This window comes from Pecten maximus, chromosome 6 (assembly GCF_902652985.1).
Source record: "Pecten maximus chromosome 6, xPecMax1.1, whole genome shotgun sequence".
Taxonomy (NCBI): domain Eukaryota; kingdom Metazoa; phylum Mollusca; class Bivalvia; order Pectinida; family Pectinidae; genus Pecten; species Pecten maximus.
In genome coordinates this window covers 25835241-25857327 of record NC_047020.1, presented here as the reverse complement: position 1 = coordinate 25857327, position 22087 = coordinate 25835241, and the positions used below count along the sequence as shown (strand labels likewise).

Here is a 22087-nt window from a genome sequence, read left to right as displayed (position 1 = left end):
TCAAAAAAAGAAATACTTGATGTTATTACTTGGCAGATAATTTCCTGGCAGTTTCATTGGATAACGATTTTCTTGTTTTGAAGATAATATGATAACTTATATCATTTCCACATATTTCTGAAATATGTCAATTTTGCATATTGATTAGGTGCATTTCACTAGAGGTCATATCCTCACACCACAAATATATACACTGGGGTCAATTCATACTTGTAATAACTTTTTTATTGTCGTAGAAATAGGTGTTGTATAAAGCATTTCTTTTACTAAATATTTCAAGTTCAAGAGAGAAAAAAGATACTTTCTACAGAATGTGTGTTTTGAAAAATAACTCGCATGACAGAAATGCCATATACATTAACCACTCATTGTGTAACCTCTATATATTCACTTTGTTAATTTGACATTCGGTATTAACTTTTCATACCTAGTTACTTTGAAACTTTAAGTTATTACTATATAAAAAAGAAAGGTATATTTGTAACAATGAATCAGTTCTGAAAATTGGATAGTAGATATTAAGGCAACATGAACTCATCTATCTTTCTAAAAGACAATAAACTTGCATAATGTTCCGCTTCCTTCAGGCAAAACTATATTAACTCGCGTTCAAGAATCCGGTTTTGGTGTGAGACAGGTGGATCTCAACCACGAAGGTAAACATCGTCGATACTTGACTCTTCGGAAATGGGTTGGATCGGAACCGACGTGGTCTCGGCCCTCCCCCTAGACACTCCGCTGTGACAATCAGTCAATCGGCTTCTGTGATAGTGTTCTTGTGGAGGCTACGCATGTGCCTGAACATCTGGTCCCTCTTACGTGGTAAAAGCTGCATCGGGGGCAATATGATCTTTAGATAGACGAGATATGCCTATCCGCCAAGTGTCGCAACATTCCAAAGTAGGTAGCCCAGACTTGCGGTCCACAGGCTGGTACCGGACACCTCATTGCACCCTTGATCCAGGAAGATCTGTCCGCATCCACTGTGTCTCGCTCCGCTTCTGCCACCACACTTGACTCCAGGATAGCATGATGCAGTGGCTGTTCCAATTCTTTTATTTGAAACGATTTCGAAAAGGAAATGGGGAACCTAAACAGGCAGGTAGCCTTCTCACTGCAGCTGTCCAGCTACCAATGGCTCTTAAATTTAATAATCACCCCTCTATGCTGAATCATATAAATATTTTCAACTCCTGACATTATAATGTTCACAAACCAGACATTTGTGTAGATATTTGTATGATATAAAGCACAGACACAAGTAAAGCTATATTTTTTTTTACTTCACTCCTAGGGTTGGCTTATAACAAATTTTATTTACTCTTTCAGTGGCATATAGTTACAAACACAAGACAAGACAAAGGACACGGTTTGTGGGATATATAGTCCTTTGCCTATGTACGTTTGTTTAAAAAAAAGACGGGGATCTTTATTTCCTTATGAAATTGTATAGATTACAAATATGATGAAAATAATCAGTTATTAATTTTGCAAACGTCACGCGATTAAAAACTAGATAATGTTTATGTTAGTAGACGTCCACCATCATGGTAACTCAATGGAGATCAAATTTATATCCACTATATTGTACTACACCTTTCCGGTACAATTGGTACGAACCCGATCAATAAATGCCCGGTCTGTATAATTATTCGTGGTTCCGAATAATACATTGTATATTGATTTTGATGTAACTCGACATTTTATAAATAGAGGATATCTAACAGTATCTTCCGTAATATATTTGAAGATACTGTTAGATATTCTGTTTATTACATTTTATACTATTTTATAGTAAAATATATATTCATCGCGGATCACAAATGTACGCCAAATTATGACGTTATGTATTCTATCTTGCATTGCATTTAACAAGACGGAGAGCTATATGCAAATTTAATTTTTCTCTATTGTCGTTTTTAAGCAGTATTTTGATTGGTCAAATAAGAAAAGTTATATTTTTCACTAGATTTTTTTCACTTGTCAAAACTATCAGAAAAAGAGATATTTTTCACCAGCACTTCTATAGAATGAACAATTTTCGATATTTCACTGGTAAAATTATAACAAAAAGGATATCATAAACATATGATGCAATTAGCAATAGCCTTTATCGAAATCGTAGTGTCGATATAAAAATTATCGTGTTAATTCATTTATTATAAAATCAACCTGACTTATCTAAACGACTAGCGTAATGGTCTTTTTAACAATATAATATGTCTGCCATATCTTTATATACACACAATCTTTAAGATCTATAGCAGCTGTGTAGAGAGCGTCCACCTGTACACAATAGCCAAACTGTGTAATTAGTAATTATATGATTATGTAAACGGAATACGTGTTTAAACAAACAATTAATTCATATGTGGGGGAAGTTGGCAGTTCAGGCAACACTCATTAGCAGGTAGGTTAATATATCTATCGTCAACATTAAAACCGATTTTTTCATCGAATATTAAACAGCAATTGATTAACTATTAAACACATATATCATTATAGTAGTATTAAGGAAAAAATATCCTGAATTACGCGAACCCATTTCAACTTATGTTGTTTTAACAATAATTATATTAGCGTTAAATGTTTATTTTCGATAGTTATTATTTTACATGATTCTTTGATGTTGTGTTCAAGAACTGGAACTTTGTTTTGAGCCACAGAGACACGACAAACCCTAGCAACATGGGACTTCGCGTTTTCGTTGTCCTGCTGCAACGTAAGGTAACGTTGATGGATAAGAGGAAATTCATAGTGTCCCAACACCTGATCCCGATATCTTACTACTGTAAGATGAGCAGGGATAACCACGAGAGGTGTTTTCACGCCTTGAGATATCCCTGCTCAATACCATACACGACACGTTGTCGTCCATCTGACCTGTAAAGCGAGATTCGTCAGTGAACAACACGCGTCTCCAATCGGCGAAACGAAACCGATTAGATGCAAGTGGAAGCAGAAAACTGAACTTTTTTCTTTATTTCCGCTCGTATATACTATTTGCATCACAGCTATATCTTCTTTCCAATTTTATATTTGCCTTTTTTCCCTCAATTAAAAAACCTTCATTTTAACCTAACATATTTTCAAATGAATTTCAGTATATTATCTTCTGTAGCTACAAAGGCTTTTGCAAAATATAAGAAAAAATAAATAAAAAAAATAGTGATGGTACAGGTAACAATAATTTGGGGTTATATACCGCTGTATGACAGCAATATAGCCGTCTTAAAGTTGCACAAAATATTATCCGTGGTTATCGGGTTTTTAGTAACCAGCCAGTGTCTTTCTCAACTTCATGGGGAGCATACAACCGGAACTGCCATTGGGTCATATCATATGCCGTGCCTTACATATATTATGGTGCGTTTTAAATTTATCATTTACTATGTTTCCTCCTTCTAGGAACCAGCAATGATGATATAGGCAAACAAATGTTATCAAGACTAAAGATTTTCAGTTCAGTCTATTGAGGCAGGCGTTTTAATTAATGTTTGTTTTATGTTTCATTATTTCGTGGTCTATAGATTAGTTCTAGTCTTCTGTAGTCCGAGATCAATTATGTAGACTAATTAGGCTCCTTATCATTGGTAGATTGCCTAAAAATCGACATATGAATAATCGTTGTCGTTATCCTCAGCCATATAACGATAACCATATCTTGTGTTGTTTCAGAGACCATGTTTCAAGTTGGTCTATCTATTATAAAAAATGGTTAAATCACAATATTGTCCATTGCAGGCTTACTTCCTGATTAACGGATTGTGTATTGCCATCATATTATTGCATTCGCAAGGTAAGTACTTTTTATACGTTTTCACATGTAATATGCGTTCATGTTATGTGTACAAATATCGAAGAAATGTAGTAAGTACATAAATGTAAAGATTTATAAAAGACAAATAATATATTATCACCTTTATATACAGAATTCGATATAGAAGAGCAAGAAATGAATTAAAATGCATATGTTTCGTCATTATAGGACTCGCCAGTGATGTATGCTTGAAGTGTCGATTCGTTGGAATTAGCGACTAAAATCGGTCGAAAGAAATTTCAAAATCTAGGTGGGGAGGTGCAATATTCTCATAATATTTGATTTCAAGTACACGTGTGACTAGAGAAAGAAAGCATTGAAAATCTCGGTAAAATACAAGGCTATTATTATTACACTACAATCTGGTTCTTAGCAATAAAACCGAGTTGAATATTTCAATACATTGTCAGACTACAGATACGACCTTTTTACACGTGGTAGAGAAGCTAAGGCCTTTCAGGATATGGAACAGAATCTCAAAATAAGTCTTAACTGCCACTTACGACTTTATGACACTATGAAGGCGATATATATAATGTGTGTTAACCAGGATATGATAGTTAATAGTATTGTCCATATAAAGATACACATAAAAGATGTGAATATGTTCCTCTACAAAGATATAACAATATTTCCTTATACAAATTAATTCATTGAAATTTCATTCTATAGTTTAATTGACATTATACATTTTTACTGTAAAATTGCAATCATTTTCCATGATATAGAGTTTAATCGTTTTCAACTACGAAAATGTATTGATTTTCCATTTCATGGTTTTATTGATATCACTTTGTATGATTTTCTTTATATTCCATTGTATTGTTTTCTTGATACCCATTGTATGGTTTTATTGATATTTAATTGAATGGTCTTATTGATATTTCATTGTATGCAATGCTATATACTCAATATCTATATTGCCGACAATGGCAGGTGTAGTCTGCGATGACGCTAGTGAGGTACGTCAATACATCCGTGCACAAGCTTGACCAGGTGTAGACTACGACGATTGTAGTCACGCACGGCCGACCATCACATTCGGGAGGAGGTGACATAAACACGTTCGCTTAGAGAAGTCAGCTCGTAACGTACATTCACAACACACCTCCCCGTCTTAATGGAATACGCTATAAGCACCAACATCTGCAGTTGGATCGTAACAATAAGTTCAACCCCAATGTCATTGCATGAAAAACTTAAAAAATGTATCAACCTCTCTCGTAGTAGGAACTCAACGGCCGCTCACGAACTGAGCAGAGCGTTGACCCATGTCAGCAACGATGGAGCCAACTGAGCATATCGCCGAACCTCGGATGGCGTCCCCGAACAGTCGGCCCATAACCGACATGTAGCCATGTAGCCGCACAGCACGGGAAACCATCCATCGAATAACTAGTCCTCTGAAGGAATGCAGACCATCCGTCAACTTTCCCCAGCAGGAGTGTTTCTCCCCGATTCACCATAGGACCATGACCAGCACTGGCAAAACGATATCAACATTATGGGTGCCTCACAGGGGCGAACGCTCAACTAAAGGCCAAAAGTGAGGCATTGTCAAGGGAGACATTAGGAAGAAGAAAGTTGTTAAGAAAGAAGAGAAAAGATAAGATCCCAAGTTTAGTCGCCTCTTACGATCATGCAATGGGGGCAGCAGGTACAATTCTTACGCCCTACCTGTAGGGCAGGCCCCCTGTGAAGTCGACACCAGTCCCTATCTATACGAGAACGACCGACAGGACACTGACCCTCATTCAGCAGAAGAAACTATGCTCTCCGTCAATCCGATGTTCCATCATCGATCCCTACACCATAGTAAACAGTGGCACCACGCAAAAACATTCGATTCCAGAAGGAGTCAGGTAACTTTCCGACTATCTGACTTGGTGCAACACCAATCATACATCGGAACACCGTCCAAACATCTTGAGGACGGTCTCGAGAAGGCAGAGACCGTTCACTACACCAAAACAGTCATTGGATGATACATTTAGGATACCCAGAATGTCATACACACAGCATCGCCAAAACCAACCAACCATCCAGTCGACACCATGGAATACTCATATTCTATCATACGACAAGGTAACTGTCATAGCAACAACTGCTGTGATATTGCCTCCTCCCTCCGCCACGTCTTCAGGCAACTTGATCTCCTCAGATGCTCTACGCTGACAGTAAGCAATTAATCATCTTCCAAACAAACCGTTTCCTGATCACCTCACCAGCACTGAAATAGTCGTCAACAATGTCTCACTGACCCATAGGATTTTTGAGCCCGGTAAACACACGGGCACACTTGTCACTGTGAGAAAGCATGGACACTTTATTGTCCTTTGGGCAATCTACTGACTCAGCCACTGCCAATCTAGAGGTTCCAGTATGTTTAAGCATAGCCGTATAATATTCTCTTGGTCCCGGATATGACGCGACAGGTGGCGTTACTGGTCAAGATGAAGTATGTGATTGGTCAATGTAGCGCTAAATGCAAAATGCAGATATGCAATTAAAAACGAAAAAAGGTTAAGATTGAATGCAAGCTGAATCAATAAAATTATGTTCCTGATTCAAATGCAGTCTTATTATCACTAAAAATGATTCAAACTGATATAATTTTGTTATCCGTGCTGAAACGCATTTAATTTAGTTCGTTAATTTATTTCACCAGCAGTCTAACATTATAACCGCCAGCATTAAAACTATGCCGTTTATCTTTTTAAAGATATTTCTTGTTTGTATTTCATTGCGTGGTTTCATTTATATTCCATTGCTTGTTTATTTTTCCAAATTCCATTGTATGGTTTCATTTATATTTCATTGTATGGTTTTATTGATATTCTATTGTATGGTTTCATTTATAGGGAACAACCAACCAATTGAAAAAAAAATATTTTTGAAACAGCCCCTGTGTATAGAAAGTTGAGCCAAGGATAAAATGTCTGGCAGCCACTGATTGGCCAGTATGTTATGAAGTGAGAAAATAGATATGTAGCCTGATAGGTAACTATCAATAAGAAATGTCGATATAAATATCGTAAGTCCGATTGAATTTTCCCAAAAGTTCAGGTAATAATAATTAACAGGTAAACAATTAAGATTTTTGAGAATTTTTAGTGCGAAATTCACCCCTTTTCAAAATGGCTACCCTGGAGAAAATTTGAGCTGAAGGACCCAACTTTTTTTTTGATTATGTGTTATATCAGACCCTAAACTTTTGTTATAAACAGTAATTGTCATATTGAATTCAAGAATTTGAATGAAATACAAAAAAAAAGATAATGTACTCCAAAACGTTAACACTAAAGTCTATGGGAAAACAATTGGTTGGTTGGTCCCTCCCATTTCATGGTCTTATTGATGTTTCATTGTAAGGTTTTATTGACATTACATTGTAAGGTCTTATCGATATTTCATTGTTTCAGTAATATTTAATTATATGGTTTTATTGATATCCAAATGTATGGGGTTTTTTTTATATTCTATTGTATTTCTTTTTATTGAATGTTTTTATTAATATCCCAATGTATGGTTTTATTGATATTTCATTGTGTGGTTTCATTAATATTCTATTTTATGTTTTTTTTTTTAATATATTCCATTGTATGGTTTCTTTGATATTTCATTGCATGGTTTTATTGATATCCCAATGTATAGTTTTATTGATATTTCATTGTATGGTTTTATTCACATCCCAATGTATGGTTTTATTGAATTGTTTTATTGATATCCCATTGTATGATTTTATTGATATCTCATTGTCTGGTTTTGTTGATATTTCATTGTTTGGTTTTATCGCTATTATATCTAATCTGTAATCAAACTCATATTCCATAAAACCGTTGTATTGATATTTCAGCATAACTGAGTTAACATTCTATTGAGATGTATTTTGTCTGTATATTTTGTTTTAGCCAATGGTTGTAGTGGAATCGATTTCCGGTGTGATGTGGATGATCCTCAGAAATATTTCGTGTGCCTCAATGGTGCTTGGTTTAGTAGATCGTGCGCGGGAGGCTTGGTATGGGATACCTCAATTTCTGCATGCAACCGGGAAGATTTCCCTTCCTACGTAGCTTGCCAATCTGATTCAAGTAAGAAAAAAAAGGTTTTCCTTCCTGAAATGTTTATTTTTCTTTTTCTTCTGTATTCTATGAAGTCGGGAGCGAAAACATATGCCTAGATTCTCTCTCGCTTGTTTTACAACTGATAAGGCACGTGATAAAATTCGTGAAAGAGTGTTATTGCCAACACGTCGCGGTAGGTAACCACTTTTAAAGGCTCCGATTGGTAATTTCTGACCTCCAATAATTCTGATTGGTTGACCTCTAGCCTTTGACCACGGACTTCTCTTACTACGTTCGCTCAAGTTCATCAACCTGAGCACGTTTTGTGAATTTACCGGGAAACAACTTTGGCATGACTGGATTGGGGAAGGGTGTCATCATGGAAAGGTCGATTAATCTTGGGTTGGAGTCGAACGAAATAAAATTTGATGATAAAATAGACTAAACGGAAGGAAGATTTGCATTGATCATGGCGAACCAAAACGGACCACGTCCCGCTCTCGTGATTCTCGATATGTATTACATATATATTTATGTATATGCAGTATATGCAGTGGTATCGGTAGTCTTGTATGTATCATCAAAACAAAACATAACAAATGTACAACGAATGGTTCGTAATCGTAATCATTTTAATGAAACGGTAGCAACATCTTATTTCAACAACGTAGGGCTAAGACTCACGCGTTTAATTTCACTGATACAGGATATGTTGGTGTCACTCGGAACGTCAACAACACGGGTGTATCCATTTCCATACAATTCCATTTTGAAAAACCTACGTCGTGACAGTAAAAAAATGTTATAGCAAATTTATCCTATAAATTATACAATTTTGCCGATAAATGTATTTGAAATAGTCATATTTTATGGCACAGGCGAAGAAGAATGTACTGAAGGCACCTATGAATGCCATGACAGTGATCCACATAAATTCTACAGGTGCAACAATGGCGTGAGATATGAAAGAACATGCAGTACTCCTGGTTTTATTTTTAACCTCTCACTAGTCGCTTGTGTCCCTCCAGATTCACATGTAATTTGTGACGTGGATGGATCCAACGGTGAGATTTCAAACACGCCTATAATTTACCTTTTGTAATATGACTATATTATTCTATACCGATCAGACTGGCGCTTTACATTTTGATGAATAACTCGTAAATTTGTAATCTCTACAACGCAATATTAGAAGAATATATCATACAAATTTGGATACAAGTTCATTTACATATATACATATGTATATCTGTTGTATATTGGGCAATAGTTAAATGGAACACTGAACCGGACACACTCATACCATAAATACACATTGTGTAAAAGAAAAACTTGAGTAAATGAAATAATTGCAATCACTTCAAAATATTAAATAGCATATGATCGGTATCATATATTACAGAAGCAACAACGATGTCTGGGACAGGAAAAATAGCATCATCTGACACTGAGTCAACAAAGACATCGAACACGGGATCAACAGTGACATCTGACACTGAGTCAACAAAGACATCGAACACGGGATCAACAGTGACATCTGACACTGAGTCAACAAAGACATCGGACACGGAATCAACAGTGACATCTGACCCTGGAACAAGAATGCCATCTGACCCTACAACAAGAATGACATCTGAACCTGGAACAACAATGACATCTGAACCTGAAACAACAATGCCATCTTACCCTGGATCAATATTGACATCTGACCCTGGATCAACCGTGACATATGACCCTGGATCAACAGTGACATCTGACCCTGGATCAACCGTGACATATGACCCTGGATCAACCGTGACATATGACCCTGGATCAACCGTGACATTTGACACTGGATCAACAGTGACATCTGACCCTGGAACAACAGTGACATCTGACACTGGATCAACAGTGACATCTGACACTGGATCAACAGTGACCTCTGACCCTAGATCAACAGTGACATCTGAAACTAAATCAACAATGCAATCTGACCCTGGAACAACAGCGACCTTTGACACTGAAGCAACAGTGACATCTGATCATGGATCAACAGTGACATCTGACCCTAGATCAACAATGACATTTGACACTGAAACAACAGTCACATCTCTCCCTGGAACAACAGCGACCATTGACACTGAAGCAACAGTGACATCTGACCCTAGATCAACAATGACATTTGACACTGAAACAACAGTCACATCTCTCCCTGGAACAACAGCGACCTTTGACACTGAAGCAACAGTCGCGTCTGATCATGGAACAACAGTAACGGCGATATCTGATAACAGGTCATCTACAGTTACCGTTTCCACACCGAACAATACTGACATAGTTTACATTAGAAATATGTGTTCATGTAACTGCATAGGAACGGGGTATTTCAACGCCAACCATGTGTCATTTCAAATGTTACTGCGTCATATGAGAAACCGATTGATTTTGAATGCGAAATTACTGTCTTCAACACGTCGGAGGCAAGCATGTGCTGACGACTCACGCATGTCTTCACAGACCATTGGTTATGCATTTGTATTGGTTGTCATTTTACCCTTACTTCTTGCTTTGGTCGCTGACCTGACCAGAATACTGACATTTTAAACGAAATACTTTATCAAATCAGATAAAACGGTGACAGAAATGCTAAGAATATAAATTGTATTGGACCGTGTGTTTCGGAAGAATAAGCGTCTTTTGTTTCATCGACGAACTTCATATCAACGATCATCAACTGTGTCTTACTTCATATCTATAATCATCGAACGCATCTTACTTCATATCAAGGAACATCATTGCTTTTGCATGGACTATGTTACCTCTTCTGATAAGTTCTTCAATAAAGTCGTAAGAGAGGGGTACATGTTGTTCACGTATCTATGTCAATAGTCTGTTGGGCGATCTTGTCGAATCAAAATAAGGATGATAATCAAGAAAGTGAATAATTTTTGATAGGAGAGAAGTCTTAAGGAGCACATGTTCATAATTCGTTCAAAAGCTTCGTAAATTCATAAAAAGACATACATTCATTTCATTATACAGTATCACAATAAAGTAAAGATGGTACTTGAAAGTTTTGACAAAGACTTATCTGGATAACGGGCCGAGTCTGCATTGAAACAAGGATCATAAGAATTCTTTAATTTAGAAATCCACTGTAAACGAGGAAGTTAAAAATCCATAATTTATCATTCATCGGTAATTTTAGAAATGTAAAAGGGATTAATAAACAGTCATGTTAATGATATCAACACAATGTCCATGTATGTCACCGAGGAGATGATATGTGCATTTCTCATATTTCAGCCTTGAACATATCCATTAAAAACAATTTCAAATATCTGTGAATATTGTTTTGCGCAGTACCAAAGCTTTGACTCATATTATGATAGAAGTCTTCTTAGGTGACACAAAACAAAAGGTGATGTGCAGTTTTTTTTAACGTATCACATCTCGCTCAATATATTGTCAGAGCTGCACCGTGTTTATTTCGCTATTTACTTCATGTGCTTAATATACATGGACAGAAAAATGAGCTTTATATATTTTGTGATGTGTAAATATTTATATTTTACTGCTGTTGATATTTTTAGATTTTTAGTGACAGAAAATTGGTTGGTTAATTAAAAATGATATTACACTCGAAGCTTTGCTAATACTTTAATTGATTGAAATTATATCGGATTCATTGATCGATTGGCGTGGTGCAATGATTCATGTTTTACATTGGATCAAACAATGTTGTCCTACAACATCAAGCAAATTTCGTGGGGTATAAAAGCACTAGTAATGGTAATTTGAACGGAAGCCTATGATTGGTCAACATTTAGCATTACTTCGAACAATGTTTGTTTAGACGGGAGTTTCAATCGGATGTGAGAAAACTGCTCTATTTAAGATAACTTGTGCTTGCTAAATTGTACCTCTGATCGTTTGAAAGGTTAATAGTTAACATTTGCAGTGCTAATTTTAAACCAATACTTAACAAATACAGTCGCTGTATTATCATCATTACTATAACATCGGAGTATTCGTATCGAATGAAGAAAATCCAAAAGATTTTTCAACCAGACATAACTTCGATATATTGATGAATTGGTTTTTAAAAACCCTATTTAATAGTATTAAGTGGATATTATTAACATTATTAGTTTTACATTCCTATCATGCAATAAGAATGATATGAACACATGTATATATATATCACAAACTATTGCTGAAAAGCTTATGTCTGAATTAAATGCGAATTGCAAAGCTGATTTCAATTAATTAAACTCCGATTTGTAGGGTAAAAATAACTGATACAGATAGGACGCAATGAAAGGTTTCTCATGCATATCAACGTTTCTAGTGGAACTGAGGTAATAACATTGAATTTATGAGTAAAACTAATAAACTGGACGTACGGAATCAACCTTACTTGAATAAGAAGATTACGATGATAATCCCAGCACACAAAGGGCGACTCTCTTTAGAAAACAAGTTTTCCCATCATGATTCCGTCTTTAATCGATAAGATGTAAACTACAAAAGGATGAGCCAGGAAACCTTGGAAGAATAAATTGCTAGAAATTGATTTCCAGATTTGTACATCAATCATAAAGACGAGAAATCCGAAGCTAATTACTTTTATACAGAGGAATTCATGGAGTTGACAACATCTTCGAAAATAATAAGAAGCATTATATGAAAATTATTTCCAAGTGTTTTCCTTTTAACGTATACGGAGATTATATATGACATCAGGAATGAAAATTTCGTCATTATTTGGTTTATGTCAAGCAAAACTTCCATTTTTTTGGTGGAACATGCGCCTATTCTTAATTATTAATTGACTAAACAAAAACAGTGAACGAGTGGGGGCAAAAACGAATACATATAATGGAATTTCAGAAAAAATGACGAATAAGCGAAGAACATATGGAAGGCTTTCCAAAATACAATCGCTTCATATTGATCTGCTTAGCTGGTTGTGCCATCTTTTTGATTGCATCACTTCGAGATTGAGCTGAGCACGAATATATGTTACTCCATTACATTTTATCGTTTTATGTGCCAAAGTATCGGAAAATATCGAAAAGTTTATGCATTTTGTTTTTAGAAACTGAATAAGAGGGTCAACCTATGTATACCCCAACGTTGTACTGTGACATGATCTAAATGTAGGTTGATTAAATCATCTTGGGTAGTAGGAGTATAAGGCTGATTCTTGGACTTTCTAATACACATCACATCTAGGAAGGGACAGATGCAATGGTGAGTACAGCATTCTAATGAGGTGATGCTTTAAATAGACAATTTACTTAAGATACAATTGTTTGACAAATAATTCGCATTTATTTCTTAATCTGCACTACATGACGCGTTTTGGAAGGTCACCTCCAAATTAAATAGAATTGAATTCAGTTAAATATCTTATTTTATTGGCGTTAATAATATATATCTAAAGGTTCCATGAATATGTTGTGGTAATGAACTATGTATGTATTTGAAAGTAAAAAAGCAAAAACGTTAAATTTCCTTCATTCCTTATATCCCAATATTGAGAATTATGAAATGTTATCAATTATGTGACCATTTCACCTCCATATCTAGACTTTTACATTTAGTTCTGTATTTTTAAGTTGTCTCCTAGGTAACAACACTTTAGGCCTTTGGTGTCACTGACGAATCCTAGAAGGACGAATCAGCTGTATGATACAGTCTAATTCATGTTTGCTATAATGTTTCGTTTCTAGCTGTCAATCTGTACTTAAAGATGCCTTGTGTTTCTTTGGTACAACCATTTGAGGCGTATTCATAGCGTTTTTTTTTGTTTTTTTTTCCGTCACAAAAAATAGAGGATATCTAACAGTGTCTTCAGTAGTACCAAATATATTTCACTAGTGGGGCTAATATTTTGATATTTTTCACGAGTGCACAGCACGAGTGAAAAATATCAAAATATTAGCCACACGAGTGAAATATATTTGGTATTACTGAAGACACTGTTAAATTATTCTGTTTATTAAATTTTTTATCAACGAAAAACCTACCCCGTATGCTAACTAGGCCTACAGCGATAATTTGTAAACAAAAAAAGTAGTTTCCCCTGTCCAGGTGCTGACATATGTCGGGCTTTCTGATTGGTCAATTATTTTGGTATTTTCTAATCATTAATTTGATTGGTCAAATCAGCAAAAGTGATATTTTTTCACTAGTGAAAAATATCACTTTTATAGAATGAATAATAATAAATTAATAAGCAGAAAGTGCCATCGAGACAGAAACACATAATTTCAAGATTGCACATGCCGATTAAATTTTTTTAACAGCATTTGCAGTGATTATATAATTTGTTAGCATGAACAATTTGGATATTTTAGTGGTAAGTAGTCGGTACCCCTAGAAGTTTGTTAAATAATTTTCAAACTGACTTTCATTGATAATCTGTTTCCTCTTGTCTGGGAGATTAATTCGACTGCCTCTTTACGACAAAAAAAATTTGATTGAGACGGCAATTTTTAAACCGCTTTGAGCCGGTTACGTTGCTGTGATATAAAGGCATATACAACTCAATCTCAGTAAGAATGTACATTTATTTGTATATACACAACCGTGTGGTTTTCTGTGCTCAGGTAATAATAAAAGAATGAATAATTATCAGTCATCAAAATATTGTTTAAAAGTATTGAAACTTAAATATATATTGCAATCGTTTGAAAGTTCAATGCAGTGCATGCTCTCTCTTTTCATTTAATAAATAGCATTCAACAATTACGGTATGCATCTTAACCGTATGTTTCAGGACTTGTTTTGGATTCTTACCCTGTGCACAAGCATTTGGATGACACAAGGCAAAGTCTCGAGTAAGTTTGATCCCTATACCATGTCTCAAAATCATGTGGCGTGGCTTGTGTATACGGTTTAGTATGTGTATTGAACACAACGTATTTATCACTGCCAGAAACACTCTCTATCTACACGTGGTACTATAATTGATATTTACAGGATGTTACTATAAAAAAAATAACAAGATGCTTACGGCCACGTAACCTTGGTGTCGAAGATCCGAGGTTCGTAGTTCGACGCTCTTAATCTGAAGTGGTTAGTGTTTCTCAAGTTGAGAAACAGGCCGGTTCGTGCTGTCCTGGTTGTATCATTGGGCAAGACACTTCACTTTACCTAAGTGGCATGCGACGGGCCTCCTGTATGTTGTTAAATGAGGTAGTCACCAACTACTACAAAGTTGACCCCGTTTCAAAATGATCCTGGCTGTTGACGGGGCGATACTCCAAGCAAACAAACAAACAATACAAATATACAAAGTAGGTGGTTTAATTAGCTAAATGTCACTGTTCCGTCAATTGCCTTGATGTGCACAAATCCATACGTAACATGTTTTAAAGACAGCATGGATTGTGTGACGTCATCAAAGTTTGTGTATGTTATCATCGGTTGTCTTGTTAGGCTGCCCGTGTCATCTTATATTGTACATTGCAGCATTCGTTATATTAGCTTTGATCCGACATTTTAAAATCTTATTTGTCAAATATGGTCATATGGGGATTAATATTTTAAGACATGGACTTGTTATTTCTTTTTTTAGAAACATCGATTTAATATTGCGTTTATGGCCTAATACGCATTGAGACGTCATAATGCCCCAGTGTGAATTTCATGTCATCAAGATAAATATAGTGCGATTCCACCCTTTCGCAAATAACATCGGGCGACTTCGACCCGGTCGGTATAACGCCATTTTAACTCCACCATAGGTCCATAATTTATAAGTGTCATAGGCTTGGTATGTTATAGTTTATGTATGTCGTCAATCAATGAAAGTGGATCGTGGCTCAATCTCTTATTCGATGAAACGGGGAAAAAAATATCAAAAGAATAAATTATGCAGAGAAACTAAAGACCACAAGGGGATTAAGACTAGTTGTTCCGGAAGGTTGCACGTTTCTGCTTCACCGACGACACCCAACGGATACATTGGATGGAAATCTCTAGCAAGTCACCTTCTAAGATATGAATCAATTTTGAGCTTGCATTTTCAAATAATAAAACGAGGACGGGCAGAAAACATCAATACTTGAGCTCTTCCTCGCCTAAACTCATTGGGTTTAAGTTAGAAAAGTGCATTTTCAAATAATAAAACGAAAGTGAATTCCTAAAGACTTACGAGACGAAAATAAGTTTATTGTAATAACTATCGGAATAATAATCCGAGTCATGTTTTACAGGTGGTACTTCATATATTTCCAATTACATTAGAGAAAATACTATCTTTATGATATTGCGATCATTAATGTTAAATTGGACGTTGATTATTCTAACTACCCAATCAGTAGTTTTTGTTTTTGTTTTTTGTTTTTAGGCGTTTGCGATGCTGGTGATTTTAAATGTAACCCGAGCAATCTTTCGACTTTTTTCCTATGTAACAGTGCTGGCAAATGGTTGACCAAGCCATGTCCTGTAGGTACTAAGTGGAGTCAAAGCATATTATCGTGTGTTATTCCTGGATCTTCATTCAATACGGCGTGTCCTTATGGTAATTAACAGTCGTGTAGGGTAATGTATATCTTAGGTGTGGGAGAAGGAATGTTATACTGAATATGAGCGAGTTGTTAAATTATGAAGAGATACATTTTCATTTCGAAGTACTCGCTCCTTTTTACTTTTCAATTAATCTTCGAATATAGATAAAGGACATTGATATTGACTTGTAAGTGATCCAATTCACGAAGACGAAATGGCAAAAAAAAATGTGAAAACATGATATAATGCCTGTAATGCAATACCTATCAATTAGCAGTATACTTCTCCAATACGGGTAACAGTTCTTAGAATAATACAGAGCTTTTTGTTTGTAGTGACGAAGATAGCTATAACTTCAGGTTAGGGACTGGACTCATTCAAAAATATATTTCTAATTTGTATTTTATATCTATAACTATGTAATAGTTTTGTGGAAAATATATTTGTAACTACACTTAAACATAAATAAATGTCATAAACTGACATTGCTATTTCTTAGCTGCACTGATTATACATATACATATATTGTTAAAATTATTAAAATATTATCAAAACTTCATCAATTTATATAAATCTCAATGTTATATATTCTATGTATTTCTGATTTCCTTGTAAATACATGAAGCTTTTATTTATTTATTTTTCATTAAAACAATCCCTATAATTTTCATCCAGGTTCTGCATCGAGTACTACACCTGGAGCTGCGCCACCAACGTCGGCTGTTAAAAGACATACTACTCTAGATGCTTATCCAGACACTTCACCAGCCACTGCTCCATACACTTATCAATACAATATTTTACGAACTACTAAATTCCCTACTTTAGACACTCCTCTAGATGTTGCTCCTAGTACTTCTCCGGGCACTACTTCAGACACATCTCCAGATACTACTATAGACACTTCCTCGGACACTACTTCAGACACATCTCCAGATACTACTATAGACACTTCCCCGGGCACTACTTCAGACACATCTCCAGATACTACTATAGACACTTCCCCGGACACTACTTCAGACATATCTCCAGATACTACTATTGACACTTCCCCGGACACTTCTTCAGACACATCTCCAGATACTACTATATACACTACACCGAACACTATTCTAGAGACTTCTACAGACAATAATCTAGACACTTCTTCCTACAATACTCTAGATAATTCTCCAGACAGTACTCTTGGCATCACCCTAGACGCTACTCTAGACACTTCTTTAGACACTACAATGAACACCTCCGGCACTGCACTAGACACTTCCCCAGACACTTATCGAACCATTTCTGCAGACACTACACAAGACACTACTCCTGACATATTACGCGACACTACACCAGACATAACCCCAGACACTTCACGAGACATTACACTAGACATTTCTTCGGACGTTACTCTAAACAGTGCCCTAGTGACTACTTCACATTTTTCTATTTTTACCACCAAACCTATGTGTCCATGCCTACCTGTCCATCAGAAGTATGCTAACATCACAAAGGAAGAATTGACCAATATCGTGAAAGCAATTAAAAAAGATCTGTTATTAAACAAGACTTTATTAGCGACACATATTCGTCGGAAACTGTCAGCCAAAGACAATCGTATAACGTCAAAGATAATGGGATACACAGGGGCCACTCTGTTGACCACGCCCATTATCATCATTGTAATGTTTGACTTGGTTGATTTATTCACGTATTTTTTAGCGTTCAGGCGAATTCGAGTTGTTTTCCCATTGTGATATCTGGTGGGTGGTATTTCCTCGAAGCCATTCCTATAGTATGTCATTTCATTCAATTTATATTCTTGTGATGTGTAAAACTGTATTATGTGAATAATTAACGAGAACAGACATAATAATTGCTATCAACATTAGATCGTCAATGTTAAAAAGAAGTGTAAGTGACAACACACGAAAGGTCTCCAGCTAATGGTTGGTGCCCAAACTATTGAGGCAGTGAAAGTGGTGAAGAACCTTGGTGTACATGTACATGTACATTATGATAACGTTTTGAACACGGAGAAAGAGGTAAACGCTATCACAAGTTCCTTTTATTACCAAATCAGAAACATCGGGCGTATCTGGCAGTTCATGACAACTATTGCATGCAAGACATTGGTGCATTCGCGGCTTAATTCTCGATTAGCCTATGGTAATGCTTTGCTTTTTGTTGTATCTGATTCATCGATTAGTTGCTTGTAGAGGGTCCAGAACATTGCAGCACGCCTGGTTTCCCGCACTCGAAAGAGAAAGTACATCATGACAGTGCATTATTTAATGCATTGCCTACCTATGCGCTTCAGGTCACAATACAATATTTTGATGTACACATACAATGCAATAAATGGAACAGCTCCGGTGTATTAACAGGAACTTGTCACTCTCTACCAGCCGTCACGATCACTACTACATGTATTACTACTACTAGCAGAACCCTAGTTACGCGTTCCAAACTCACGTACCATGACTAAAGGTAACCGGTGCTTTGGAAAGGTAGCAGCCACTTTGTGGAACAGCTTAGTATCTGTTATCTTGGACAAAGTCAATAATGAGGCTAAAACTCACTTGTTTATGTGCTTTTTGGAGTCTCTTGATGACGTCATGTACACATGTATTATCTAAATGTTCTAGTCGATATAGGTTATTTATATTCTGTACATTGTTTAACTTATGTATTGTGAATACAAATTAGATAGTGCGCTATATTAATGTTGTATTATTAATATCATTTCTTTACATATAATATTTCGTCTTAAAATAACATATTTAGTAAGATGCGAAGCAAAAAAAAAAAAAAAAAAGAACGAAGGTGTACTTATTTTTGTATTTGAAAATACTTATTGCGCTTTCATTTGTGTGAGGAAAACTAAAAGCATGCCCTTACCTAAAGGGTGATGCGATAAGTCGTTCACTAAAATACTTTCAGCTTGACAAAAATCAAAAATCAAAATAAAGATAAAAAAATAAAAAAATAAAAAATAAAAAATAAACAAACAAACCGAATATCCTTTTTCTAGAGTGACATATGTCAGCACGTGATAGTGATATGCCCACGTAAACCGAAAAATGAAGACAAATGTCACGTTTCACCAGTAAAATCAATATATATCAATTACAATCAATGTACCGACGGTTAATTTACAGAATTTAGCATCGTCGATAAATTATGTATGCATGTTTTACGGCAAAAATCTAGAATACAATAATTGATAATCAGCATATGCTGGTTGTCTGTATGGCTTCCATTTTTTTCATGCATTTTTGTTTTTGATATGCATCCGATCAAGTATATGACTTATCAACCTAGGATATACATATAAAGTCAAATCTAATTCAAATCTAAAATACATTATATACATGTATATTGGAATGATATTTGTACAAATATGCATAAAGGTTTATTTCAAAAGTGGCTAAAGGGTATGATCAACCCCCCCCCCCCCCCCCCCCCCCCCCCCCCCATTTACTTCCCGCTATTTAAAGTTGAAATCATTTTAATTTGCTCTTCTGCCTTTCACCTTTCACACTTATATATTATTTGTTGTCAAAAAGTTATTATTGAAGGATGTATTAATGAAAAATGTCTGCTGTGTATTGATACTGCTTGATGTATATGACTCATCATCATCACCACGGATGTAGAGAATTGTTATGTTCATTTTTAAACACTTCTTCAGCTTAAAATGACACGTTTCGGATGACAATATATATCATTTATATATTGTCATTTTGGCGGACTAATCTATCTTCCGCTCACCTTTGCTGTATAAGGTGTTATTCATACAAAGAATTCAAAGAAATACTATTAATAATCAAAATCTTTTCAATTATCATTATCAACATAAAAGAATGAAAATAAAATAAAATAATTGCGGCCACTCCTAAAAAAGTGAGCCAATTTATCGCCACACATTTGTATTGCTGGTTTTTATTTGGTACACGCGTTTAGAATGAGTCAATGCAGCAAACAGAGCTCTACAACATGGAGGTAACATGTCAAATAACAAATTGATTTGTAAAAGGGAGGGGGATAAGCACTTGCCATAAATTTGAAGAGAGTTTTATTACAGTGGAGGCAAAATGACACGTTTTCGGATTGTATTCATTAAAAATCGCCCGTCGCCATTGTTTTCATTCTAAAGAATAAATGTACAATAAGTCATATCCGTGGGTACTCTCCTTCCTTGTGTTAAGCTACATATGTTTCAACAACACATTGAAGTCCAAATATGTGTGGGTACCTCGTGAACAAATAATATGATAGTATTTCAACATAATTCGCTGTATTTATTTTCATGGTTACTTGTCAACCTAAACACAGCAGATATGTGTATACAACGAACGTGTATCATTCTATGATGATATTCCTATCAATCGGAATACGTTTTAGATAAAGCATTTTATAAAATTTTACGATTTATTACATCCATTGATTGATTAACATCAATACCGTTATATGAAAACGTGAGCAGAACTATCATGTGCTCGATCATAAATATTGCGTAACACAGTATCAGGAAACATAGCACAGCACTATACATAATTTATTGTTACCTGCATTTGAATAATAGGCCAAGCCTGGTGTATAACAATAATTTTTCTCTGTAACATGAGCGAATTGATTAAATTGGTAAGTACCAGGAATATGTATGAGTATAACGCTGACATTCCCGCCACATACTTCACTGGAGGGTAGTGATGGCCATGGTGAGTATTAACATACTTCACTGGAGGGTACTGATGGCCATGGTGAGTATTATAACATTGCTGCTTGTTTTGATGAGTTAAGAGTTGTATTTTGTGTTATCCTTAGTTTGATTGCATTACAAAGTATTTAATCAAACTTATAATGAATAGCTAATTGATTCAACATTATTTTATATTTCACGAGCACTATATTTACGAGTGAACATCAACGGATTAAATGGATATGGTATTTAACTGGAAACAAATGCATTTCGAATTTGTTAATTGTTAATAGAATGCTTAAATGCTATGCTTGACAAACAATCAGAAAACCCAAGTCGTGCTACACCATGCTTCAGGGCCGCGCTAGAGTGCCGGCCCCTTAACCTCAGACGAAGTTCCAGAGTGTGTGGTTCGACATTTCACCTACCCAGGGCGGTTTGTGTTTCTCGGGCAACTTAGAATCGGACCGGTCTGCACTTTCGTGGTTATGTCCTTTGACAAGACATCGTTGTCTGCATATAGGTCCGGGATGACAAAAACATATCGGTCTATCGACCTTAATATTAGCTAAGATATCGAAAGAAATATTGTCTACATTTGCTCTTTCAGGAGTTTGAAAAACGAGGGGATCACTTAGATTAACCTAATATAGATTATGTTTGTGTCAATAATTCGTCAAGATATGACGACACATTATTTTCTGAACGTGTATCGTCCGCCAACTGCTCCACCACAGCCTTCACTCACCACACATTAAGCTGAAGCATGCCTCCAGCGGTCCTATGGTTAGCCTTCCATCTCCCTTAGTTGTGGAAGGTTTATCGTCCGACAGCGTCGAACGCAAATGACAAATATAACCGCTCAGAACGGTCTACGACGCATTAAAAACGAAAATAAAATATAAATAAAGGAACAAAATTAAGTAAAACAAACAAAAAATCGTTTGTAATGTCACAAGTGCTGGAAAAAGCGCGACGGTCCCATTTCGGAAGTGGCTTTTTGTCTGTCAC

General features: G+C 35.7%; 2 protein-coding genes across 2 annotated transcripts; both read left to right on the top strand.

The window, feature by feature from the left end:
* Positions 1-3685: 3685 nt before the first annotated feature.
* On the top strand, positions 3686-11465 carry LOC117329369 (mucin-5AC-like). Its single transcript, XM_033887292.1, has 3 exons — positions 3686-3799; positions 7732-7911; positions 9287-11465. Exons 1-3 carry the CDS (start codon positions 3715-3717, stop codon positions 10465-10467), a joined length of 1446 nt encoding a protein of 481 aa, XP_033743183.1. The 5' UTR covers positions 3686-3714; the 3' UTR covers positions 10468-11465.
* A 4836-nt stretch (positions 11466-16301) lies between these two features.
* Positions 16302-18128, top strand: LOC117330117 (mucin-2-like). Its single transcript, XM_033888334.1, has 2 exons — positions 16302-16323; positions 17062-18128. The coding sequence occupies exons 1-2, from the start codon at positions 16302-16304 to the stop codon at positions 18126-18128; spliced, it is 1089 nt and encodes a 362-aa protein (XP_033744225.1).
* Positions 18129-22087: the final 3959 nt, after the last annotated feature.